The 27820-nt window shown below is 40.4% G+C and overlaps 1 protein-coding gene across 1 annotated transcript; it reads right to left on the bottom strand.

Annotated features, from left to right (window-relative positions):
• Window positions 1-759: 759 nt before the first annotated feature.
• IFNGR1 (interferon gamma receptor 1) lies at window positions 760-26910 on the bottom strand. Its single transcript, XM_029962731.1, has 8 exons — window positions 26605-26910; window positions 25762-26545; window positions 15816-15930; window positions 15243-15415; window positions 13663-13811; window positions 12779-12950; window positions 11630-11742; window positions 760-5936 (listed from the first exon to the last, which is right to left on the bottom strand). The coding sequence occupies exons 1-8, from the start codon at window positions 26908-26910 to the stop codon at window positions 5433-5435; spliced, it is 2316 nt and encodes a 771-aa protein (XP_029818591.1). The 3' UTR covers window positions 760-5432.
• Between the last annotated feature and the right edge of the window lie 910 nt (window positions 26911-27820).

Here is a 27820-nt window from a genome sequence, read left to right as displayed (position 1 = left end):
TTTGTAGTCTTTTCACTCTGTATTTTCAATCTGAAAGGATTGTATTTACTCTCTGTGGAAGGGTATTTTTGAAGGGCTATAAGTTGTTTAAGCAGCCTTTCTGAGTCTGTCTTATTCAAATGATGTCAGCACAGGAAAAAGCCAGATCAGACCTGACATTCTACTGTGCACATTGCAAATATTTGACAACTGCAGGATTAATTTTGCAGAACACATAGCGAGCTGGCTGGCAGAACCACCTGGTTTGCCTGCTCATCATCTGTTTGTAATGCTTTTCCTCTTTCAAGGTATGGCTGGACAGTAGAAATAAAAACATGACACAAATAAGACTTCTGTGATCATTTAAATTTCTGTTAGTAGGAGTTTCAAGGAAGGCCAGCTTTCCTCACTCTGCAGCAAGTAATCCATTCAAATGGTGCAACCATTTAATCATAATCCTTGTCCATAATTTTTAAATAGAACATAAGGAGAGTCTCCAGGCTCAAGCAACAGAACTGGACTGAAGTTACTGCAGGCTGCATCAACACGGTCAAAGGGCAAAAAAGAAATTGCAAAGCTGATGATCTAGCTGGTAAATAGAATACAGTAACTGGCCACATCTAATTAGGCACACATATTTGCCACATACATCTCCCTCAAACAGTGTTTTGATTTTCAATAATGCTCAAGCATACACTACATAAGTAACATGAACTCAGCCATCTTCAAAAGCAGATTTAGTCTTCAGAACAAAAGCTAACAAAGAGGCAATGACACACATTCTTCTTCTGAGATTATATTTTCATATAAAAACATTTCAAATGTACAGTATTTACAACATTTCAATTACACACTTCAGCCCAATGGTTGCATCCATTTAGACAACATAGAGTATTAATAAACAAGGACTTCATAGTTAGAGGACTAAATTATAAAAAGAACACTGAAGAAATCTATGCAAGTCATTTATTTCATGAGATGAAAGGTGCTTTGTATTTGGTTTGTTGTTTTGGTTGCATGTTTTTGCTTTTTGGGTTTTTGGGTTTTTTTTAGGCACGCTGAAACTATTAATTTGAATCAAGTACAACATCTTTTACTTATTAATACTCAACTGTTTAGATGGTATCACTTCAGAGCAACTGGTTACTCCTATCCCTGAGAAAAACAGGTCTTCTCACGCAATTTTCTTTTCCTGCAATCTTCTAATGAAGCATTACATACAAATATGCATGTCTCTTCTAGGCAACCAGGACCCTCCATAGTGTCTTGTTTCCACAGATGTCAGTAGATTTGACAAGAATTATTTTTTTTAAACTACATTGCTGATTCAGGTGGAAAACCATACAAAAGCAGAAGATTTGATGCTTCTGTGCCAGCACGCAGTACTGCCACATTACTTCACTGTTAATTGTAGATCTAATGATAAAAAATTACAATGCCCACTCAAGAACAAGCACTGAAGAAGTTCTTAGAAATGCTGTCAAGCATTAGGCCAAATTTTTGTGATGCAATTTCTTTTACACAGGATATGATATTTTGGAGTCCTATATTACATCGTTTCCCAAATCGCCTTTAGGAGAGAGGAAGGGAGGAATGCTGAGCAGTCAGGACAAGAGTAAAAATCACCTGAAAAAGTCTGAAGTAGTGAAACTTTCTAAGTGTGTCATACTGAATAGCTGATAGGTCTGTAAAAGGCATGAATATTAAGTTATTTTGAATGTGTAAATGTTAGGCACTTTCATATCCTATGTCAAGGTGCTCTGCACAAATACCCAGAAGCTCCCCTCTTCATCACAATAATATTAATTTATTAAAATAAACTAACTTAATTAGGTGAAAATGCACAGATAAATACTCCCTGACAGCTTCCCAACTACACGTACATTGCTCAGGTACTTGGTAATACAGAACTGCAAAAGCAAAGCTAACTAGCTGTAGCTAGAAAGACATTCCAATTTCCTTGTCCCAAGAAGTCCTCACCCCGCAAGCTGCTGGATTGTATTCTAACAGAGATACTATGAGGCACTTGCCCTGTTTTTAGGCTCTCAGTACCACTACTGCCAACTGCTGAAAACAAGACTGGGAGAAAGAGAGCTTAATGACCTGGAAAGACATCCTTGTCCCACTGTGGCCTCACATTTTCAGGTACTCACAGCTAATAAAAGAATCCCATGCTCTGTGCACTCTTGAACTTTATTTCACAATTATAAAACCTGTAAGCTGGCCTGAACAATTTAAACATCTAAACTATTCTTGTGCTATTGGCTACTTGTTAAGTACACAGTACATAGAAGACAGATCTGCAGGGATGGTGCTAATTCAGGGGCTTTTGTAATTAGCGTTCACGAATTTTCATTAAAAAATACATTTAACCTTGTGATATTACAAGAGAATGTCAGTTGTGTGCATATGTGTATAGATATATATATGTGGTACAGTAAAAAGCACTCATGTTACTGTCCTTGATTTTCAGCTTACAAAATAACAGTGCCTTTCCATTACACGTGACTATCTGCCATGCCAAATTTTTCCCGTATGTTTATGATTTATTTCTGTGTCATTTCTTATTCATCTCATTGATCTTAACACTGTTGTTTCTAATTACGTCCTAGCTCCTGGCTGGGTCGTTTTACTTACACATGACTACATATGACTTGAAAGACTGGGAACAATGTACAATGTAGTTGTATTGCAGGAGGAAGAGAAAAGAATCTGAGACAGTCACTTGGTTTTAAAATGCATCTATCTGCATTCCTCTTCCAGTGTGGCAGCAAAGGAGAACCTTCCAGAATGTAAAACACCTAGTGATCTCTTATGTTTACACAAATCTAAGATGCTGAGTCTTAGCTCCTAGCAGCACCAGGGTTTCCACATGCACTGCTAAGAATGTAAATTTAATTTTCCAAGAAATTACATGCTTCTGACAGGATCTTGGCTTTGAGGCAGATATATCAAATGGAACTACAGCTAATTCCCGCCCTTCTTGGAGAACATCAATATATTTTTGGGGGGGCAAGACTGACAGAAAGAAAACAAACTACTAATTGCAAGTAGATATAATACTCTGAGCAGTTGCAAAGAAGATACTCAGCAAACTGTCTGATCAGAAACTTCTTCCCAAAACCAAGGTAACTTCACAGTTTCTATATATCCCTTCTGAGCGAAGTTTAACTTAAACAGTTATCTGACATTTATAAAGTCCTGAGGTATTTATTACAGTTCATATTTATCAACAAACCTCCAAACCCAGAAAGAAATTACATCAACTCCAAGCTCCGCACAAGACGCAGCTGCCTATCTCGTTAGCAGATAGACAGCTAGAAGCTTCAGATACAAACCACATAATTAACTGAAAGGTCAGTTCAGTTGTAGTTTCAAATGCAAATTAATGCTGATTTTTAAAAAGCCTTCTTGTAATACCAAGAGAGTTGTTTTCTGCACTTCTGCCATGGAGATACCTACACATTAATGGATCCCAAGCAGTAAGTCACTGAGCATTGCCTTCTAGGAACTCAACCCAGAACATGACATTGAAAAAGCTGCAAGGCAGTCTCACTATGTTTGAATATAATGCAGAAACAAATCACAGCCAGCTAACAAATACTGAAGTCTTTTGAGTCGGGTTTTCCATTACAGCATAACTACAAAATTCACATGCTTGATTTGGCTTTTCCTATAATTATCAAAATCCTGCTAAGCAATCTGTTACCTTCCTGTGGGTAGTGATGTGAAAAATAGCTATTGTCTTTAAATCTTTTGTACCATTGTGGTCAATATCTGATATATGCAGGAAAGGAAGAAGCCCAGAAACTGCTGTGTAGGCTAACTTCATCTTAAGAATACTCATATCACTGAGAAATATAAGGACAGAAGTACTACGACACTGGTTTTCCTTCAAAACCATCTGCTCTAACATGTTAACACTTCTGATAAACCTATAAAAATATCTTTTAAAACAAAGATACAATTTTGTACAAATGGACTAACTTGTATCTGTAAAGCATCCTTTTGTTCTGAACTAAGCTCCATTAATAATTACTGTAAACATATCCTACAAAAAGAAAATACCTATCAAATCTTGACTAAGGGTAAATAAATGGATTGCATGGATTTTAATTATTAAAAAAATATAAAAAGATAAGATCCTTATCCCTCAGTTTTCAAAACTACAATCTCTACACTACAGAATTCAGAAGGCTGTCAGATGACAATAGCTTATGAACTACAACTTAACACATTATTTTTCTGTTGTCTTTAGAGGGAGGTGATTTTGTGTAGTTCCTGAGTTACATCATAAAAAGGGGAAACATGGTAATAATTTTCAACCTACTAGAAAACATGTTTGGAAGAAGTCCTATTGATTTCTATTTAAGGATTATATTGTTCTAAGAATCATGATAAATATGCCCCAGAAGAAACAGGCTTTTGAATTTTGAAAACATTTTCTGAAGAATTTGTGCAACTACTGATTAGATATTTTTTTCCAATAATGATCAGCCAGCATGCTAATACATTCCAGAAGTATCCAGAATGTGACATGGTTACGCAATGTATTTAGGTGATCCAAATGGATGTAGCCATACTCAAATAACAGCAGTTTTAAAAACAGGTAGGTTTTTTTTAATCACAGGACTTAAGCTACAAAGTAACTCGTTCTTTCCCATAGTCACGAAATCCGGTTGGAAGGTACCTCTGGAGATCATCCAGACCAACCCCCCCTGCCAAGGCAGGGTCACCTAGAGCAGGTGACACAGAACACGTCCAGGTGGGTTTTGAATGTCTCCAGAGAGGGAGACTCCACGACCTTCCTGGGCAGTTTGCTCCAGTGCTCTGCCACCCTCAGTGTAAGGAAGTTCTTCCCCATGCTGAGGTGCAACTTTGTGTATTTTTAGTTTATGGCCATTACTCCCTACTTCTTTAACATGGAATCAAATTCTTAAATTATGCAGAAAGAGCTTATAATCATACTTGTCCTTAAAAGAAATATTAGCATTTAATTTAATAAAAAAAGAAGACAATTTAATAAAAAAAGAAGAGGGCACCTCCAATAATGGCAAAAACTCTCAAATGTTTCTTGCACATCTCTATCATAATCAAATAAAGGACTTCTTAAGCACTGTGTTCATTGACTTAATTTTGAAAAGGATCTGAAACAGAAGCGACTAATGGTATGTTTCCTGTAGAGTATTGTTAAAAAGCACAGAATACTATTTCAAATAGGAAATACTAAATTATATCATACAAAAACACTGCTAAAAGTGGTTATTATGAAATTTCCCTACATTTTTTATGCAATTTTCAGGCACTACTTTCACTTGTGTACTGGTTACTTTGGTTGGATCAGAAGAAGTACAACTTGCAGATGTTCACAATTTAACCCAGATTTTCCATAATCTTCAGTAATGCTGTTTTTCCTGAGTTAAACCTCTGGTTAAACACTTCGGTTATCCTGGTTACTCAGTTGGCCTGTAAGTATTCACAGGCTGTTCTTCACCAACATCTATCATCAACATATCTAATGGAACATGAGGTTTGTCATAGCCAGAAAACTTGAAACAGCTGCTTGGAATGACTTTTTGCTGTGTTTCTGTGGGAGAAACCTCTGTACCTGAAGAGTTACTGCATATATCCATTTGGCTACTGTCAGAAATGAAATAACTCTCTTTTACTTTGTAATTCTGTTCATCAGCATCAAAAGATACCTCCTCTGTGGTTTCCTGCACAGACTCCTCTTCTGCTTTGGCTGGTGCCTCTGGGGTAGGAACAGAAGATTCTCCTTCGCCGGAATTCTTAAGACTAACAGTTTCTTCTTCTGGCTCTATCTCCAGCAAGGTTACTTCACCATTCACTGGCAATGCTGACTGGCCTGACATGAAGCTTATTACAGATATATACTTTCCCTCCGATTTTGGCCTTATAAGTAAGGTGTCTTTATTTAGGTTTCTCATCACACTGACCTTAAATGAAAAAAAAAAAATTACTTTCAGTTTAGAGGTTAAAAAAAGATACAAGTTGATAATACAAATTTAAGGTCATTATAAGCAATCCCAAAACAAATTTGCAAAATTAGAATCGGGCACAGTCATTAGCCTATATCCATGTTTTCTAACTGTTTCATTGAAACTTTTATGCAATTTCTCAAAAATGCTTTTTCTGTGCAAACACATTTGCAAGGATCAAACCCATTTCATGTCACCCGCTGTATTTTAAGTCATTTGAAGTTTTCAATGTAAAGGAAAATAGCAAAAGAAGAAAAAGACATAATACTCTTCAACTGGCTAGGGAAAGCTTTCATACTCCATAGTTAATGAGTGTAACTTACAATGACTGTAACAATTTCTGACAACTGTCTCAAATGGGAGGGGAGCAAACTTTAGAAAGAGACTGAAAATGGCACAAGAACCTTTATGTCTACCTGATATCAAGCCCCTCAAGATTTGAATCAAACTTTAGTTGTTAATCAGTAGCTGTAGCTGGACAGGTATGATTAAGCAATTGCACGGTGAACATTGTATGCTTAGCTAATCTTTTATTTTAAGGAAAAGGGAAGACAATCCCGAGACGAATGGGCTGTCTGGAAGAGAGCTACCAGGAGTGAAGTCAGCAGAGCTAACTTTCCCCCCCTTACTGGGGGAAAGGTAATTCTGGTAGTAGAGATTGTGACCACCAACTCACTGACCACCTACTCAAAACAGACCCCAGACTCAAACGGAGAGAAGAACTGCACGTGCAAAGTAGTCAGCATGCGAAGGGAGAGAGATAACTAGCAAACAGGGGGTGAAGTACTAATTTATAAAAAGTTATGTAACTGTAACCAATGACTGCTGATGCCTTTTTTTGTTAAAACCTATAAATACTGTAAATTTTTGATGATCGGTGAGCCAGCCTTTTGTAGGTTACCACCTAGCTCATTACTTTGCATAAATTAGAGTAAAAAATTGAAATACCTCACCTCAGTGCATGAATTGGTGCTACACACCAGGTAATGAGCCTGTGTTCAGGACAACATACCCAGTAATCGTATCTATGACAAAGTTTTCCTAGTTATTTTACAGTGTCACTAAGCACTCCCTCAAATGCCGCAACAAACTTCAATGTTTCGCTTTGAAATCCCTCCACAGGGTGATCATATGAATTCCTTCAATGGCCAGGTTCCAGCTTGTTTTAAGCAATTATGGTATGCCTTCAGGCTGTTTAGACCCTTCTAATTTTTTTTTAATGAGTTCTCAAGAAAACAAACATATGAAAAACAAAGTAGGGCAAATTTTCAGCTGTTTGATGGTGTTCCCTAAAGATAACAGAATGCCTAGGGAGAAAGAGTTAATTAATAGTACCCTTTTCCAAATTTTGTAATTCCCTATATAGATGTGCCACAGACTATCAAGTATTATAGATATGCAAATTTATTAATAAAATACACAATCCCTGGGTTTTAGATACTTTGTAAAAAATAATCTCACTGAAATTTCAGATTGAGGCAAATTAGGAAGAAAGGGATGTAGGTAGGAAGAAGAATGGGGAAGAAAAATAATGTTAAGAAAAGTTACAAACAGGCATAAAGAACCTCCCAGTCTGTATTAGTCTAAGAACTGAGAGGGCCATCAAAACCAGACGATCAAATCTAACTGTGCTATTCAAGAGTCTTCCCTGATCAAAAGGTTGTGAGACTTAGGCTTCACATTCATACCTTCACAGTGTGCTAACTTCATTAGAACTTGCCTTCATCTCTCACTTCAGCTCTGTTATCCTTCCCCTCAGTAGCCCTGATATCTGTTGATGCTACTGTGGTTTAGGCTGGATTGACGAAACCATTGCAATTTAGAAAAAACAAGCAAACAAACAACAACCACCAGAAACCAAACAAACACTCCCTAGAGAGCGGTTATTTGTAATCTAAGTGAGTTTTACAAACAGCTGTGTGAGCACCACCAAGGTGAGACAAACCCTGGGGAATCAAGGGCTGTCATTGAAAAACTTGTAAAAAGTCCCTTAAGGTGGCTCCTGACACACTACAACCTAGCTGCCATTCAGCCATCAGTGTATCTGGATCTTCATTTTCTGTTATGTGGAGACAGTCAGAATACTATATGAAGAATATTCAGATTAATTTTCATGAGAATTCATGGAAACCACTAATTCATAAGATGCAGATGCTTAAAAGTTAGTTGCAAAAATCAGAATACAGTCAATAATGGGTAGATACTGAAAATGCTAAGAACAGCTGGTAGGATAATTGTACTATTTTTAAAACCCCTTTATACAGATATTTAAAAAAACATTGGATATTCATGCTTACAACACTGACCTTGAAGGGACCAGCATTTATATTTTTTCTAGCAAAAATCCCAGCAAGCGACAAGAGAAGATAGTTCTCTGTGTAAGATGGAATACTTGAGAAATGTGAATTAAAACAAAATATTAAAGAAACTATTGCTAAAACCTTCATTTACAACTTTCCATCTTAAATCAATGAGTACTTCTTTCTGTCCCTTTAGGATTTTCACACGGCTCTAAAAATCACAGTCCTAAAATATGGTAAGGGATCGCCTTGTACTCTTATACAGGTCCTGCATTTCACAGTGAATATACTTAGAGAGTTTGAGGATAAAATACCTATTCCCTCTACAACTACATCCAAGACTGCTCAAAAAGGAATCTCATTTTTCTCTTGGCAAGTTCCTGACCAACGCAAGATGGTGCAAAGGCACTCCCATTCCCAGCCATGAAAGAAGGAAGCGATTAGAAGAAAAAACTCCTGGGGATTTCCCAGTACCAAAGGTTTTCTAAGAGTCACTGAGTCATGACTACAACTTAGCAATTCATACAGTTGTTTCTAGCTTCAAAGATAAGAATCACATCTTATTACACTAACTGAAATGCCATTCAAAGTATCTCAAGCAACAAGTGTAATTAAGATATGGTCGCTATTGCAAGAAAAGTATTTGCCATAGGTAAGTTAATATTTTTTCTTTTTTTCGCGTTATCTAATACTGGCAAACTGACAGCCAGTGAGCTTAAGATGGACGTCAGCAGTATTTCCTGGCATATGCAGGTGCTCACACAACTTCCTGTCTCCAATGAGAGCACCTGAGCTTTCAGGACTTTCACTGTCTCAAGAGACAAGGGAGATATACTGCTGAAAGCCTGGCTCAAGAATACAGATAAATAACATCTCCCAAGCAATCTGTAACACTAAGTGTAATTAACAGATTCTGTCTTAACTTTCTTTTCTAAGGACTTATCCATGTATGAATTCCCAATAATTTCCAGGTGCACATTTTCTGGAGGAGAGTTTGAAAAGTCCATTTCGAATCTTATTGGGACAGTGACAAAAATCTGCATGGCCTCTGCATGATTTCACAACACACTAATGATGTGTAAGTTTACAAATAGAAGACTACGTTACTGCTCTATAGATGCTCACGGGAAAAAAAAACGTTTTCGCAAAAGATAATGAAGCAGCTTCTCTCTTGTAAGATGACAATTACTTGTGGCAAGTATAAGTTAAAATTTACAGGAACGATTACAGTTTCTCTAGATGAAAAATATATGTTGTATAACTAGAAAAAACAGAGCTGCAAAGAATATCCTGATTTGGAAGGGACCCACAAGGATCAGAGTCCAACTCCTGACTCCACTGAGAGCAACCTGGAAGTTAAACAATACATCTAAGAGCATGGTCCAAATGTTTCTTGAACAGTGATGGGCTTCGGGTAGTGACCACTCCCCTGGGGGACTTGTCTCAGTGCCTGACCACCCAGGTAACAATATTTATAAATAGTTATAGGTCTCCCTCAGCTCCTTAGCGATAAAGCATGATGTAGAATGTGAACTACACTGTGGTACACTGGAACCTGGGAATCGCAAGATAACGTCTAGCCCAGTAAAATGAGCATATGGGCACACAAATGAGTTTCTACAAGGTGAGCTCAAACGTGAACTTGGAGCACACATCAGAAAGCTCACAGGCATTAAGGAGCACACATTCTACTTGTGCATCCTTTAGATGTGATATCACAGTGGTACTGGGAAGCCAAAATAACTACGGATCCATTGAGCACAATGTCGTTCTGAATGAGCCATCTTTTGCTATAATGAACTTCACAAAAAATTACTCTTCTGTGCATGTAGGACATAACTACGTATTCAGACAATTACATACTGATGTGAAGATGACAAAAACTCTGCAGTGTCTCTACAGGCCCGTGTGTTTTGATATTGGGGCCTAGTTGCAGATTCCATTGTAGAGGTTTCTCTCATCTGATTTTTTGAAGTCTGCAGTGTGAACGGCTATTACCAAACTAGTCTCATGGCTCCATCACAGTCCATGGAAAGAAAAAGGAATTTTAGAGCGCATTTTGTCTGACCAGAAGTGAATATTATTTTAGAACAAGATGAATCATCTTGTGCTGCACAGGTTGATGGACTAGATTACTGCTTTATTACAAAGGGACCTTGCTCTGGCTTGTTAACCTCCACTTAGTCAGAGCAATCTCCTCCTAATATTCTATTCCAAAGAAAGCAGGGTCCAGGGGGATCTAGGCATTGAGCCAGCCCTGCACTATGGAGGGGTCATTTTAAAGGGTCTTGAAATTGAAGAACATGGAATCAAAGATCATGGGCTACTCTCTCTATAAGCTTTATGAGACTTCCTACACCCACTGAGAAGATACACTTCCTTTGATGACTGTTTACTACTGCCTCACATGGCAGTTCTTTAAAGCTGCGATTGTTAAGCTGTGACTAACTGGGACACCAGGAGGACCTTATAACAGTACTTGTTAGACACTCCACTCTCGCCTGATGTGAAACCAAGGAGTGCTTCTGCTCTTTAAGGAACATCCACTCTGTTTCCTAAGGACAGCTACAAGGAGCTTTTAAGATAGAGCAGCTGCTGACCTCTCTTGCCTGTGACTGCTCAGTGAGAGAAAAGACTTCCCCTAGTCGTTCTTCCCTCTTCCTACAGCTCTATTACTCCCTCCCTCCCTTTACTCTGCATAACTCTAAGAACACTGTAGCAGTTAGCAGTATTGCAATATTACCATTAAATGAAAAGAATCTCACAGCTGTCCAGTGACAGGACAAAAGGAAATGAGCATCAACTGAAACACATGGAATTTTATTTGAATGTAAGAAAAACTGTGAGGGTGGTTAAACAGGTTGCTCAGGTTGCCCAGGGCAGCTGTGGAGCCTCCTTCCTTGCAGGTATTCAAAAGTCATCTGGATATGATCCTGGGTAACCTGCTCTTGCTGAGCCTGCTTGAGCAAAAGGGTTGAACTAAATCTCAAAAGTCTCTTCTAACCTCAGTGACTTTGTGGTTCTGTATCTCTGCTACTAGGAAGAACACAAACCTGCCTAGGTACACACACATTGAGTTTTTAAGAACTAAATTCTCAAACTAGACCAACTACTGCTACTTCAGTTAAAAACAGACTGAAGTCTATCTCTAAAAAAAAATAAAAGGCATCTGGTTGCAGATGCTATCAGAATGTTAGACTGGCATAAATTCTAAACATCTATTACACCATGGTAAAAAACCCCCAAATTCCCAAACAAACAAAGAAAGAGATAGGCATAAAGATGTGGTAGTTATACAAGTTAAATAGCTGGATATTAAAAACCTGATGCAGATAAGAAGTCTGAACTTACCAAAGATTTAGGCAGCTTTATGTCCTTTTTCCTTAGTCTCTTGCAGCCACAATATACCATCAAGATTACGCTCAGGCTCCCAATAACACACACAATGATGATACATAGTACACCTAAGAAGTTAAAGCAAAATCTACTAGGAAGTTTGGAAAAACAAGCTCCTGGTGTATCATTTAGAATAACTTCAGAAATTGTAGTAGCTCAGAATGCTTAGCTGTAATGCGTGAATGTGTCGATTTACTACCTTTTCTTATTCAAGAAAACTTAACTGATTAAACTTTTACTGAGTAAATAAAAATTAGCATGACAGAAGATTTTCAGTTTATATAAATATAATCATGTTTTTATAGAAACAAAGGAATTTTATAACTAATTTTTTGTTCCTTAAGAGATGACAGATGGGGATGAAGAGATCTGTACATTTTCCCTGTGACAGCATATTAACTAATTACACACAGTTTATGTACAATAAAAGTAAAATGCGAAATTTTCCAAAACATAGAATTCTTAACTTTGACCAGTAAGATTCCACTAGTCTGACTCTCCTTAATGTCCTCCCCCTCACTCATACTGTAATTCTTGTGTGTACAATAAAAGCACAGCTGCTTCTATCAATTTTATCTCTTTTCTCTATTGAAATTTCAGGCCATAATAAAGTAATATTAAAAACTCCATAAGAAGTTATCAGAGATATAAAGTTGGGTCACTAGCTGCCTTTTGTTATCTTAAGAGACAAATTTCATGACCACAAGTTTATAGTCGCTTCAAACTCAAAAGTCTGCATACAGTGATGAGACTGAGCAAAAAGTGAGTTGTTAGAAGACACAAAACCCACCACATCTAACTCAGTGAATGATTCATTTGTTATTTGTTTATTACACCAATGATCAGGTGCAATGGAAACAGGTTTTGTGATACCAATGAAGCAGAAGAAGCCACCAAAAAATGTCAGGGCTACTTGAAAATTGTACTTGATCTTCAAAGGTCTTTAGAACTGTCAAAGTGCACCTGGAAAAGAATGATCATACTTTCCCTGTTTTTCTATTCTCCCATAGGCATCCCATGGCTATATCAGACCTCAAATACTTGCTAGATCAGATCTCTGATCAGATTCAGTATTTTCTTACTACAGTTTTAAAATCCTCTTACTCAATGTCTGCTCGACAGGAACAAGAATGCAGCTTTCCTCTGATGGGGTGCCAATCATCAGTTCTTCAAAAATTCCCTTTGCTGAAACACAGTAAGTAAAACCTTCAGCAGGAACTGTGATGTTGAGGCTACATTTATCCATTGTACAGTTGTCTGCATAGAACTCTTCAATCTGCGAAAAACCAGAAGACACATTATATGATTTGACTCGAGAGAACAATGTTACAGCACCTTCCAACACTTCCAAAAACATTAAAACACTATTACATATGTTTCCTACATTACCTATATACCTTGCAAAAGCTGTGTGAACTTCAGCTATCAGCTTACTGGCTACCTTAAGATGTTATATTTGATCAGAAAATGCTATTTTCCATCTAAAATTTGTGCTGTTCATAGTCTAGATTCACATTCCTAATTCACTTATAAAACTTGAACCAGGATGCATATGAAAAAGGTAACTGTAAGTAAACATACCTACTATAATTTTTCTCAAGTTCACCCTCCATGATTGCTAAATAAACTGTTATCAATACCTTGAAAGGTAATTTTCTTAAATGAAAGGTCTCTCTAGACAAGTGAAAGGGGTCTAAGTAAAGTTACCAATATTTTAGCATGTATGTACAAACAATAGTGTGGAATCAAGTAACTCTATCTTGTGTACAGCGAATGCAATAATATAATTTTTTTTAGAAACCATTCATTTGGACAACTAAAATCCAGACCTTCCAGTTACATATCTCACAGTAATGCACTCAACATTTTAGGATTTCAGCTTTGTTCTTGGTATCTGTTTGCTCCATTTGTCATAGGAGGAAATCTCCTGTTTACGCATTTACGGTAAACAAGTGTTTTTAATCTGAGATTTTATTTTCAGAACTTACCTCATTTTCACTCTTCCGAAAAGCCACCAGGTACTCAAGCTTTAAAAAAATGTCTTCAATACAAGAATGAGGGAATAAAAGATGGTAAATATCAACCACGATTTTATCACCATGCCTTGAGAGATTCAGTTTTGGTGGTCCTATTTTTCCTGCAAGACATTGCACCATAGCACCATTAGGCCAAAGCTTTTAACATAAAGTATGTTATTTATAGTTAGCTTTCCAAACTTCATCAGAGATTTGAGAAGAATTACATGTTTATTTCAATGCTGTTAAATTGCAAACCTGTCTGTTGCTTAGAAGTAGTGAAGGCATTTGGATACATTAATGAATTGGCTTCTAAAATGAAACAGATTGTCCATGAAGAATTCCACTGTTAAGCAATTCAACTCTCCTATATACATAAGGCCATAAAAATTCAGCTGACAACAGAAAAGACTAACAGCAATTTTACATACACATGAACAAGAACCAAACATGATACTGCTGACTAGATCTCACCATAAATCACCTCGGCTAAAAACAATATTGTACTGAAACAAAGACTACACAAAAAGCCAAACACATCTCACCTTGAGGAACAGTACTTTGGAAACCTGATTTCCCATGGCAATGGCCTCTGTGAATTTTTGGTGTCTAATGATCTGACCGAACATGAGTTTCTTGTTCAATGGGAAAAGGACTTTTTTCTCCATACACGGCTACCAAGTTTCTGGAAACTGTCAAACTCAGCATTATTACCATGACTTCTGTCCCCTAGTCAAACACTAGAAAGCAGCCCCTATTTCAAGTCATAGGACCACTGGATGGGGAAGGAATCATAGCAGAAAACAAAGAGGGACTCCACTCCTTCAGCTCCAGCATTGCAGAAATCAAGCTCTACCTAAGGCATAGCACTAGTAAGAGAATTTCGTGGGCCAAGTTCTGCCTGAAAGGTGTATGGTGAGAATGGAGCAAGCATGAGAGGAATTCTCTTGGTCTTTCCTCACTCTCTTGCATTTCCTTTGCACTGTCCATGCAATGCCAGGGCCTGCCACACGGTACTGCAATGGCCTGGATTCTAGACACAAAATTTACTTTTACAGTATTGATGTGAAAGACTGATTTTTCCCAAAGTAGCCCAAAGGATTTACATGAAGAATTGGTAACTTAGTTATCCAGGTACAGTGATATCCCACAGCTTCTAGATAGTACCCAGTACCAAAGTTGTCAGTACATGGCATTATAGTGTCAAGCAAGGCATAACTGCTTCAGTCATGCCTAAAGGTCCATAGTGTCCGGTGACAGTTTCCTGCCCTAAATTGGTGTCTGGGACAGCAGGGAAGAATAAGGAAAGGATTCACAGAGTGCACCACCAGCATCGCCTTCTTGCCTTTAGATGTTTTGAAATAAATATTCAGATACCACAGCATCAAGGCTAACAAGTACGATGGAATCCTACTAATCAAGCATCAGGTTTTGTTTCATCGCGGCTTTAAGATATTCCCAAATGAGACACAATAATACAACAAAAAAGGACAATTATTAACTTTCTAAATTTTGGGAAAAAATTAAAAGGTTTAGGTTATGATGCAACTTACCATGCCTTTGCAAAATAAATTCATTTGTCTCAACATATTCAGACTGTTGTGACCCAATAATAGCTTTAAGTCGAAGCCAGTGAGACGAATAAGGCTCACATATTTCCCCTGAGAGATCACAAAAATGAGCTGAAGTGTTCACACAAGTTGAGATGTCCTTATAGTCACCAAAACTGTAAAACAGACTGAGTAATAGTTAATACAATTCCAATTGCAGAATACTGTACAATACACTTCCTACCACAAAAAACTGTGAGCGTGGCCAGGTACTGGCAGATCGCCCAAGCAGGTTGCACAGTCTCCTTCCCTGGGGATAATCAAAAGCTGACTGGATGTGGTCTTGGACGACCTGTTTGGGCAAAGGGGTTGGAACAGATGACTTCAAGAGGTCCCTGCCAACCTCAACCATCCTGTTATTTGACTTAATTTTGCCTTAATTTACACTTGGACAACCTTCACCCTACACGACTTCAATGCATAGACACAAAACTGACTGAAATTTAATGACTGACTGCTTTTATGTGCTTCCAGAGAATATAAGGTACAGGAAATGACAAAACAGTAAGAACTTACTTGTAAGGCTTGATTTCCACAATAAAATGAGGAGTTTCAGACACAGGTGGATACTGCCAATGCAAAAGAGTTTTGAAATTTTCAGATCTTACTACAATCTCTGTTGGTGAAGGCACTAGAAGAAAGAGAACAATTGCACTTTGATAAACAGACCTATTCAAGTACAAGAACAGTCAAATGCAGTCCTAAATTATTTGGCAAAGGCAACATGGTAGGCATAAAAATCACAAATACTTCCCCTCAATGAACTAGTTTGTCACCAGTACAAACACATAAGAGCCCTGTAAGATGATTTATTATTCTCTTTCCTACGGAGACAGCTTTCATCCTGTTTGCAACCCAGAACGTCAAATAACCCATGCCCATTGAAAGCAAGTCCATCAGATAGCCCATATCAGGTTCATAAGCAGTGATGATTATACCCCTATGTTGGTATTTTACAGATATATCAGCAAGACAGATAGTATGAATTTACTCAAGTTAGAGGAGATTAGCCCAGCTCCTGTAGGTTTCTCTTTCCATTCAGAAATTCAATTGGAGCAAGTGGAGGGTGAGGGGGGAGATACCAAAGCTGGACTGTCAAGGCCAAAAGACAACAGGCCTGCTGGGGAAAGCCTGAATTCAACATGAATTTCTAACAATGACTTCTACCACTCCAGCAGTATTTTCAGTAACATGTGATGAGAAAAATGTATTACAAACATTTGTAAGGAATTTGAACCCTGAAGCTATAATGTAGTTATAGCTTAAGAAAGCATTCAAAGTACACTTAGTAAACAGCATCTGAGGCAATGTAGTAAAACAGCACAAAAATAAAAAGCAGCATTGACAGTTTTCCTTGTGCAGTAAGTATCTCTTCTAAACACAGTGACACAGGGATATCAAGGGAGTAGCTGCAGGGGAAGGAAAATTACAGGATCCTGTAACTATTGAAGGCTGTCACATGACAGGCAGAGAAAAGAAATGAAGGTCACTCAACCAATTTTAACTGTTACTTCTCAGCTTCTCAATGCCTAGTTTGTCATCTTTAGTAATCTCAATATAGCTTGTATGAAATGTTGACAGGTAACACATATTTGATCTGCTCTAGGCTGCTGCTTGTTCACAAAGCAAGTGCTGCAACTTCACTCTGTGATATTTTGAGGGAAAGTAAACAATTTTCACATCTTGAGAGCAAGACCACAAATATAACACATTACTGAAAGTAATAACAGAGGCTGAGATATGCTATCAACCACCAAGGTTTGATACATGTAACATAGATACTCCGTAAATGGTTCTGTGGTTTATGCTTTAGTACGTACAAAAGTGGTATTTCAGCTATTGGAAAAAAAGAAACACAATCATCAAATTCACAACCACATGAAGAAAAAGGTGACAAGTTGACAGAAGAGGTGTCAAGTACACAAATGTTACTTCAAATATGCAGTTTTAAGGTACAGTGTAGTTAGCCTTACTAAATTTAACTTTTGTGTACTATTATACAAACAAAACTGCTTAACAAAAGGGGTTGACCCCAGAGCACTGAAGGCGGTAGTAGATGTTACACTAGGACCCTTCCATCATCTGCCAAAGGTTTGGGAAGGTCACCGCTGACTGGACACTAGCCACTATCTCAGTGTACAAGAAAGGCATGAGGAAAGACCCAGGAAACTACAGACAACCATCAGGAACAGTCAACAGGAGTACACAAAGTGAAAGTATGTTTAACTGAATTATTATCCTTCCACAATAAAGTCATCTGCCTAGTGGATGAAGGGAAGGCGGTAGATGTACTTTTCCCAGATTTTAGTAAGGCTTTTGATAGCGTCCCTCACCATGTCCTGAACAAGTTGTGGCATGTGCAGGTTCACAGTGCACTGAATGAAGAAAGGGCAGAGTTCCAAAGCCTGCAGTGAACGGAGCTGCATCTGGCTCATGACCAGCAGTGTTCCTTGGGGCTCAATCCTAGGGCCTGTGCTGTTCAGTATTTTTACCAATGATATGGATGCAGGAGTTGAATGCACCTTTGGCAAATTTGCCAGTGATACTGTAATGGGAGGTGTCGTCGACCTTCGTAAGGCATGTGAGGCCTTGCAGAGGGATCTAAACAAATGCTCTTTATTGTCCAGCTCACAGCCACTTTACTCAGACTGGCTGACTTCTAATCGTTTCTACTCCAGCCAGTCCAGAGATTGAGCCTTGGGACACCCCAGCCTCATTTCATTCAGGCATCAAGAGTCTAGACCACAGAGGACATTGTGGATTTTCAAAGTTCTAATGTCTAATCTTTCTAGATGCTACTTCTGTCTATTGCCAATTAAAATGCATAATACTTTACATGAACACTGTTTTACTTAACCCATGATGAAGAATTCTTTTTTTTTTTAAACATTACACCATGTTCTATGTTGTTCAGCAGGCAAAACTGGAAGACGATGACATCAGCTAGTGCCACAAAGGTCACTTTTAAACATAAAACTCCTTTTAATTTATAATAAACATAAATGCAGCAACACTCAAACCATGACAAAGGCGCAAACTCCAACAGTGAGAAAGTGTGGAAAAAGTGAGAAGAAAACTGATCAGCAATTCATGTTGTGATGCATTATACAGAACACTCAACAAGTTCTAGTTTTCCTCCAGTTCAAATGAAGTGATTTCGATCCCCACTTCACCTTGCCTTGTAAGACAGCAATACTGGCTGACGAGAAGCCAATAGACATGGCAGCAAGAACATTCAATTTCACAGAAATTGAGATGTGTATGTGCATTGTAAAACAACATAAAAGAACTCCAGACAGCAACTCTACATCCAGAGAATAAAGGAATAAAAAAACAGAAGGCGAATCAGAGTTACAATTTTTTTAAGCAAACTAAAAGAAATTAAAACGTGCTTGGATTTTGAGGATAAAGAATTGGAATGCTGGAAAGCAAAGGTAGAAGTAAGAGAGGGGTAAAAGCAAAGACAAGCATGGTCACAGGGTGACCTAGAAGTTGAGCATTTAACAGAGAACAGAGGTGGAAATGCAACTGCACAGTTTATCTTAGCAAACTCACACCTGCATCAGTTTATAACTTGGACAGAAATATATTTATTTATATATATATAAACAATCCAGATTACTGCTGCCATATGCCATGGCAAAGACCCTGTAGGTGTGACTACTGTGAGATGTCTGTATACAAATAATCAAACATCTTCTCAATGTGCAATTATCTTAACTAACGTATTTAAGATTAAATACACATTTACATCTTTAGCAAACTTGCACAGCAGACATTAAGGAAACAGATGTGTGAGGAAATAAAATGCCAAACTCCATCAGAAGTGGAGGTTTTTTTACTGCAAGTATCTGCTGCTGCTTGATTTCAGGTTGCTAAGAAATAGGGGGGATGTTGGGTTGGGTTGTATTTTTGTTCAAAGTAACAGAAACAAGCGTAGCTAGTGGTATCTTCTAAGACTAAGACACTAATTAGAACTAATCCACTACTTACACACAAGATATGACGCAGTTCTGCTTCAAAAGCATCCATCACAAAGTCAGAAAATGCCTGCTTTTATCTACAAGTGTAACTTGTGAAGAACAAGTCTAACTTGTCTTATTTAATACATTCACTTCCCCAAGTCAAGAACACCACACTGCACATCTCACAAATCTCAGCTGGGTCAGACATATGCAGGCCATGTAGACATAAAGAAAGATTTCTATAGTAGTTTGAAACTTGACTATCTTTTTCGCTTCTGAAGAATACTACCTATGGAAAGTACTTACGAAATACAAGTTTGAAGCAGCCATATATCCAATAAAATCTATTCTTAAAGCATATGCAGAATGACTTAATTTTTTTTATATATGTAGATGTTCTAGCTGTTCACTGAGCTTCAGCAATTCATTGCCCAACAGCAAAAATTAGTTCAATGAACTGCACAACTGAGAGGCGTAAAAATGAGACAGCCTTTCAGCTGATGTTTATACCTTATGCAATTCTGAAATTCCTTCTCTCATTCTGGCAGAGGCCATGAGGCATTCCTGTATACTCAGAGGCTTTCATCATCACTGTTCACAAACGCGGAATTTAACTGGAAGTGCAATAATGCACGCAACAGAATAGGGTCTGATGAATCCAAATGCAGACTTTACTGTACAGCTATCTGAGACAACAGTGACCCTAAGAGCCAGAGAGTTGATTTACGTTGTATGTGCCTTTTAAACATCATTTAGACACTTGAATACAGATAGAAAGCGCAAATTCAAAGCTTAAAAAGACTGAAAAAAAAACCTAAGTAAAAACATCTTTTGAAAGCTTGCTCCTTTTTTAGATTTCCATTAAAAACAAACTAATCCTTATAATCCGCAAGTGATACATCATACGAAACCAGTTTTAAGCCACTTCAATAGGCCAAGAGGGACAACAGCTTGAACTCTGCTGTGGATTCATGCCAAGTGGGTAACTCATCATTTAAAGACAGCCAGCTGCAATGCTAACAGACCAGTCCCTTCTGGGCCCCTGACTGGGAAAACAGTGTGCCTCCCTTGTGCCAGCCTTGTGCTCTACCTGAGCTCACACATCCACTTTAACTCCACCCAGAAAAGGTAGTAGTCTTGATTACTTCACAAACGTAAAAAAGTCCTTCACCTTAGCTTTCACCATCACTAAAAATGAAGACAAGGGAAAAAAGATCAGAGATATTTGTACTACCCAGAATGCTTCCGCAAGACTCTGCAGCCATACACAGTGAAGAAAAAAAAAATGGAAAAAAAAGGTGACAAAAAGGCAGCCAATACTCTGAAAAATGGATTCAGAAGGCAGCAAGTCAATGCTAAGGATGAAAAATAGCAGATAAAAAGAATTCAGTGTCTCTAAAGGCTGCCATTTCCTTTGTTATTTTTGGACTTGAAGGGTTTGAGACAGTGACATATTTGACTGGGATGTACTAGATTGAATTTATAGCTGTTAGTGCTGTTTAGCTAGTAATGAGCAGGCCCCTGTGCTTATCATGGGGCTTGCTTTCCTGACAGTATATCAGAATCTAGTGCTTGTTGCTTTCACTGCTTGCCATACTACTTATCAGCTTCCTGTATTCCTTTCCTGGGAACATACTCATAACAGCCAGAGCAATGCACCAGGGCTGGCAGGTGGCCAGGGTATTGCTGCTGCTTTCTATGTTCCTGTACTGGACAGGAGCTTTGATGTGAACTTGAGTTGAAGGTACTGTTACATGTGAATGAGTCCAAAATGGAGCAGAGATCCACCTGCAGCCCATGGAGGACTCCATGCCAGAGTAGGTGGATGCTGAAGGAGGACTGACCCCGTGCTGAGCAGGTTTACTGGCAGGACCTGTGACCCCACTGGAGACACATGCTGGAGCAGTTTGTGAAGAACTGCAGCCCGTGGGAAGGACCCACACTGGAGAAGTTCAAAGAGGACTGTCAGTGGAAGACCATGCTGGAGCAGGGGAAGCAAAGATTCCCTTGCAGACCATGGTGAAGACCATGGTGAAGCAGGCTGTCCCATGAAGCCCATGGAGGACCATGATGTGGATTACACTAATGGCAGGCTCTAGCAGGAACCCCTTTTTGTAGCCAGGCTCTGGACAAGGGGAGGAGTTCATTGCAATGTTAACCCAATAACCTAGCACAAAAGGACCAGGGGTGAAGACTGTAATGAATGTGCCTTTAAACTGTTGTAAGCCATGATTTGTGTTACAGGAATTACTATAACAAGAACCACCAGAAACAACGGAGAAGCCTTACAAGAAACAGTTGCAATGCAGCAGTGCCCTGACCTGGCTTTGGTGCTCACTAATTCTAACACATCACCCCTCCTGACCCAAGAGAACATCACAACAGAGGCCAAAAGTCATGGAGTAAATGAGTTCAACAGAGGTTTTATGGACATTTTGCAGGGGTGGTCTATAGGCTAAGGGAATGATACCTGTGCATTATATCAAAGAATGGGAAGGGTGCTGGTGGTTAATGAAGCTATACTAATAGTGTGGGACCTGGACATGAGGTAAATGGTATGGATATGGGGTAGAATGTGCTGGTTTTAGCTGGGTTATAGTTAAAATTCTTCACAGCGGTGGCATGAGGCTGTGTTTTGGATTTGTGCTGGACACAGTAACAATAATATAGTGATGTTTTTGTTATTGCTGAGCAGTGCTTACACAGAGCCAAGGCCTTTTCTGCTTCTCATACTGCCATGCTGGCAAGAAAGTTGGGTTTGCATGGGAGGCTGGGAGGAGACACAGCCAGGACAGCTGACCCCAACTGACCAAAGGGATATTCCAGACCATATGATGTCATACTCAGTATATAAAGCAGGGGGAAGAAGGAGGAAGTGGGAGGGACATGTTTGGAGTGATAGTGTTTGTCTTCCCAAGTAAACATTACATGTGATTGGGCCCTGCTCTCCCAGAGATGGCTGAACACCTGCCTGCCTATGGGAAGCAGTGAATTAATTCCTTGTTCTGAACACCTTTTGCTTTCTCTAATAAACTGACTTCATCTCAGTCCATGAGTTTTCTCACTTTCACCCTTCTGATTCTCTTCCCATTCCCTCTGGTGGGGGAGTGAGCAAGCAGCTGTTTGGGGCTTGGTGGCTGGCTGGGCTTAATACCATGACAAACAGTCCACTAATCATTTAGATCCTCATTTCAATCTGTTCTGAATCAAACAAAATTGGTCTGTACTAAAGCAGAGCACAGCCATCTGGGGGGGCTAGAAGAGAGCTAGGAGCACTGCCCAGAACCATAGGACAGAATCTGAGCAGGAAGGGGTCAGACCTCAGCACAGGCTACTGAACACAAGCACCTGTCATGGCAAGAAGTGGAAAATGGCTGTCAGAGAAGGGTCTCTGCCCTCTGCCATGTTCTCTTTCGAGGTAGCACACCTGGGTTAGCATGCACCCCACCCCTTCTATGTACACTTCTGGCAGGCCAGGTACTAAACAGCCCATTCCTGCTCCTGTCAGAGTGCTGGAAGGGAGACTGTCAGCTGGCTTTGGTGGGGAGCTTGGGAGACTGGCACACACCAAGCAACAAAGTGCTGAAGAAATTTTGTGCCTGCTACTTGCCCAGCCTTCTCTTAAGTGGCAGAAGCCACATAGTGTATGTGGAAATGCTTGCATTTGCTTGCCTTCACTCGCTTTCATTTATCCCTCCAAAAAAAACACAGGACATACATTACTCTTGTAATACCACGCCTGTGCCTTGATGGTACTTACCTGACAAAGTTACTACAAACAAGCTTAAATTAATGCATGTAACAGCAATTCTATGCAGAAGGTTCTACCAGAAGTTCTCAAAAGATCTTAAATTCAAAAAAGAATTAATTTACAAATGAAGGGAGTACAATGACCAGGGGTAAAATTTAAAGCTTTTTTTTTTTAATATTTAGTGAAATGAACATAAATTATTTCATAAGAATCAAGGGTAAACACTATACATAGTATTTACAGCATTTTTACAGCTTCTATTTACGACAGGATTTTATTTTCTTTGGGCTCAAAGGTTTGACACTGTTCTATGGAGCTTTTAAAAAGCACTGTTTACGATAAAAATCTCCTCAAGATGGTAAGTTGTATGGAGACGAGAGGCAGACTCACATCACCATCTTAAAAAAACACAGCAAGCTGCACAGAATGGACACTAAAAAAAATGATGTAATAGTAGAAGCTAAATATTGTTTTATCTATTTTATGACTATTCTTCACTTTTATTATAGATGAGAAGTCATTATAATAGATGATATCTAAACACATAACTTTCTACCATATAATTTATTTTTGTTTTCAGCTGGACAGACAATTGCTATGACTGCCAGTAACCTGAACCATAAAAGAACAAATCAAGACCACCATGATTATCACATATAACAGGAAGTCAGCTGCACAAATGAACTACACATGCCCTTGGAAATCTGGCTTTCAATGTGCAAAAAGCACCTGAACTGCTACCACAGCATCCAAATCTTCTAATACTGTAATCTTGACCAGAGACCTCCTCTTGCAGGATACTAAAACAGAGACTGAGAGTTCCCATCAACAAGTGCCTAGCTCCACTGAGGAGTCACAGTTTGCATCAATGCAAATACGTTAGACACTCAGCTGTAGGAAATGCAGGAGGTGTTGCAACACCTGCTAGGTTGTCTGGCTTTCTAAGGAAAATGGTGTCCTACAACAGAATGTGAGGATGACTGGGCATTTCCCCATTACATACTCAGTCTTGAGATAAGTATTACACTACTGGCATACAGAAAGCCCTGCTAAGACTTAAGGAAAAAAAAATCATACAACTGTTGCCAATGAAATTCTGGATTCGCCAGTACAAGAGAGCCATGGAGTTCCTGGAGTGGGTCCAGCAGAGGGTTCAAAGTTGTTCAAGGGACTGGGGCATCTCTCCTATGAGTAAAGCCTGAGGGGACTGGGTCTTTTCAGCCTCAAGAGGAGAGGACTGAGGAAACTTCATCAATGCTTACAAGTCTCTGAAGGGAGGGTGTCAAGAGGATGGAGCCAGGCTCTTCTCAGTGGTGCTCAGCAATAGGACAAAAGGCAATGGGCAGAAACTGATGCACAGGAAGTTCCATATGAACATGAGGAAGAACTTCTTTACTGTGCTAATGACCATGCACTGGAACAGATTGCCCAGAGGTTGTGGAGTCTCCTTCACTGGAGATATTCAAGAACCGTCTGGACATAATCCTGTGCCACGTGCTCTAGGATGACCATGCTTGAGTAGGGAGGTTGGACCAGATGTGGTCCCTTCCGATCTGACCCATTCTGTGTGTGAAAGCATCATAAACATCCTTCAGACCTCCCCTTGTACTTCAACTCTTCCACTGTAAGTCAGCAAATCTGCTTGCATCAATATAATCATGCTAAGAACATTGTATTAGTCATTACACATTCAGCTAATATACAGCAATATCAATTAGAATTCACTTCATGATTTTTTTTTCACTGAAAATGTAAGTTTTTACTTAAATGATGAAGTCTCTGAAGGGCATGGTTATAACTGGCTGAGACCAACCCGAGTGCAAGTCATCAGGAAAATGCTGCTTGTTTTCAAAACCTAACTCAGAAGCATATTCTGCTCCTTTGAGCTGAGGGTTTGCTACACTCATAGGCAGAAAGACGAGATTTTTGCTTCTAGGAAACTTGCTACATCACCTACACCACAGCACTGGCTGTACTCCTACACAGAGTACATGTGTTGTGCTGGATTATAGCAGGTTTTTTTACAAGTGATTTACTGGTATTGTGGTTTTTACCTTAAAAATGCTTAATACAATGTAGAAACGACATAGTTTACTAGCAATAAAAGCACACCCTTAAAAGAAGTTAAGTCAGATCATGGAAGACGGAATTTAACATACCAAGTTACCCTACCACTCCAATGTGGAAAAGAGGGGAGTTTCCCCTGCAAGATTTACAGGTTAACAATCAGCCACCAACTCATACAAACTGGACAGTCAAGATGTAAACTATCAAGGGACAAGAAAGCAGGCAGATTACCATTTTTAGTACTCTTAGTCCACATAAGATAAATTTAAATAGACTTCCCATATGGTGTGGCCCATCCCCAAGGGCAAGCAAGTTCAGTCACTTCACCTGGGTATGGCTCTAAACTCCAGGACATCTCCATTTGCAGAATCCAAGGAGCCCAGGCACATAGCCAGCATTTCTGTGACCTACTGCATGCAGCGTTTTAGGTAAATGGATCTTGCTTTGTATGTGAAGCTAAGGAGAACACTGCTGCATTTATCTAACGTGTGGGCATGCTTCCTATATCGAGTCCTTTCATGAAGGGCATGATGTGCAACACCTGTATACAGCTCTCAATACTGCTAAAAATTAAATCTATGTTCTCATTTGACTTTGGATAGCAATCCCTGGTTTTAATGAGCTGCTCCAGTTTGAATGTAAACTTGAAACCTGACCACTTCTCTCATAATTTACTTGCCGCATCTCTGCACAAACAGCTCTCCGCTGGCCAGCCACCCCTTCTCCCCGCCAGCACTTGGCCGAAAGGTTCCCCCACACGCGTGGTCCAGGCCACGAGCCCCATGCCTTATTTGCGCTCCCCAGTCCCGTGCTCCCCACTTTCGCACTGAAATTCTCTGCCTCTCTGGACATGTGAAGTTACAAAGCACAGTGGAGCACGCCTGTTCGATGCGCAGCCTGCTCTGGCTTTGCGGAACAAGACGCCCGAACACCTGAAACAAGGGCTGATGCCAGCACCGCACGGCTGACGGTGCCGCGCTCCCACAGCCGGTGCGGGCGCTACGAGACGGACTCTCCGGCAAGGCTGAACCGAGAGCGGGCTCGGCCGGCGCCGGGGCTCCTCGGCGGGACAGCACGGCAACCGCCCCGGGGAACAGCGGACGACGCTCAGCAAAGTGGGGCGCGGCTCCCCTCGCCGCCGCCGGCTGCTCGCACTCCCCCGCCCGCAGGGGCGGCGGCAGGACACGGGCCGGCGGCCGCACCGGCAGCGCTCGGTCACGGAGCGCTCCGGGACGGGGTGCGGCACCGCCGGTCCCGCCGCCCCTCAGGAGATCCGTGCTGACCAGAGATAGATCGTCGGTCGGGCCTGCCCCTCCCGTCCGGTCCCGTCCCATCCCGCCCCCGCCGCCGTTACCTGCGGGGCGGCTTGCTCCCCGCGGGGAAGCCGCGCTCCGGCGGGGCGCCAGCAGCGCTGTTGAGCGCCAGGAGCAGCGGCGGCACCCGCTTGGCCGCTCCGGCAGCGCCTGGGGGGGACCGAGCGGAGACGGCCCCCGGCTCCTCTGCCCCACCGCGGCCCGCTCGCCTCCACCCCGCCCGCTGCGGCGCCTGCGCCCGGCCGGGAAGGGCGGATGGCGCGCAGTGAAGGGCGGTGCGGAGGGCACTGCCGGGGCGGCGCCTGGGGGGCGCCGCGGGAAGGGGCGGAGGCGGGGGTTGTGGAGCCACGGAGGCGGAGAGGGTTGTGGTTTGGAGTTGGCCCCGGGCCGAAGTGATAAACGCGGATGTCGGCCTCTGCGATGCCTGCCCTGACTTTGTTAATGCTGTGTTTTAAGTACTGTGTCATATCTGTCAGCCCCAGCCGCTGGAAGAGCCTCGTCCTCCTCCTCGTCATGTTGGGACTTGTGCTCTCTCCCCATTTTTTAAAAAAACACAAAGCGTTTACCCTGTGGAGTGTTTCAGAAACAGTACTCTGAATTAATACATGTAGAGGATTTATTTATTGAATTGAAAATAAATTCACATTAATTTATGGTGAGAGGATTTATTCTATTTTTGCAAATGTGTATGCACTTCAAAAAATTGAAGTGCTGCAAAAGCAGGATGGAGACTTCAACTTTTTCCACCCTCCTGTTTCTATGTCTCCTATCCAGTGTCCCAATGCCAGGTAATTCTGCACCTTAACCTTTCAGACTCGAGGCCACCCTGGGCCAGATGAGTAGATGAACACAGAAGAAACCTCTTCTGCTACACACCACCCCAGCTGTGAGAAGGATGTAGCAACTTTTTAAGCCCCTGTCAGACATTCTGCAAATGACACATTTTCTAAACCTAAAATGGAGGCACCTTGAGGGATCCTTGACGCCTGCACATCTCAGGCTTTCAAGGAGACAGAAAGGAGGAAACAGAGCCATTATGCTTAAGCTTTCTCATACCTGTCTTTGAAGAAGTTCAGCTGTTCCCTTGCCCTTATTTCCTGTCCCAGACTTTGTCTCACTTCCTGGGGAAAGGTGTGAAGAAATTGATTTTTTTTGCCACCTACCGTCCATATTTGCAAAACTGAGAAGACTTCACAATTTGCTGTGTGGGGAGGAATGAGTAGCAAGGGGAGGGGAGATCAGAAGCCAGCACTAGATACTGAAGAAAACACATCACTGTTACAGCCTCAGAAATTATGGTGTTCCCACAGGTGATGAGGTAGTGCTGTGGGATGTAGGATCAGCATGGGATAGAGAGCTAAACCAGCTGTGCTAAGGCTGAAGAAAATGAATTGTGAAACTACACTGACATTATGTAGTCACACT

Source organism: Manacus vitellinus, unplaced genomic scaffold (genome assembly GCF_001715985.3).
Source record: "Manacus vitellinus isolate BGI_N305 unplaced genomic scaffold, ASM171598v3 scaffold_4_pilon, whole genome shotgun sequence".
Taxonomy (NCBI): domain Eukaryota; kingdom Metazoa; phylum Chordata; class Aves; order Passeriformes; family Pipridae; genus Manacus; species Manacus vitellinus.
The sequence above is the reverse complement of the archived record's forward strand: the minus strand, read 5'-3'. Positions and strand labels throughout refer to the sequence as shown.

Coding starts and splice junctions, on each gene's coding strand:
- IFNGR1 (XM_029962731.1), bottom strand. CDS start 26,910: ATGACGAGGAGGAGGACGAGGCTCTTCCAGCGGCTGGGGCTGACAGAT. Junction 26,546..26,604: donor CCGCAGCGGGCGGGGTGGAG/GCGAGCGGGCCG, acceptor GGTCCCCCCCAG/GCGCTGCCGGAGCGGCCAAG. Junction 5,937..11,629: donor TAAAGCTGCCTAAATCTTTG/GTAAGTTCAGAC, acceptor TTTTCATTTAAG/GTCAGTGTGATGAGAAACCT.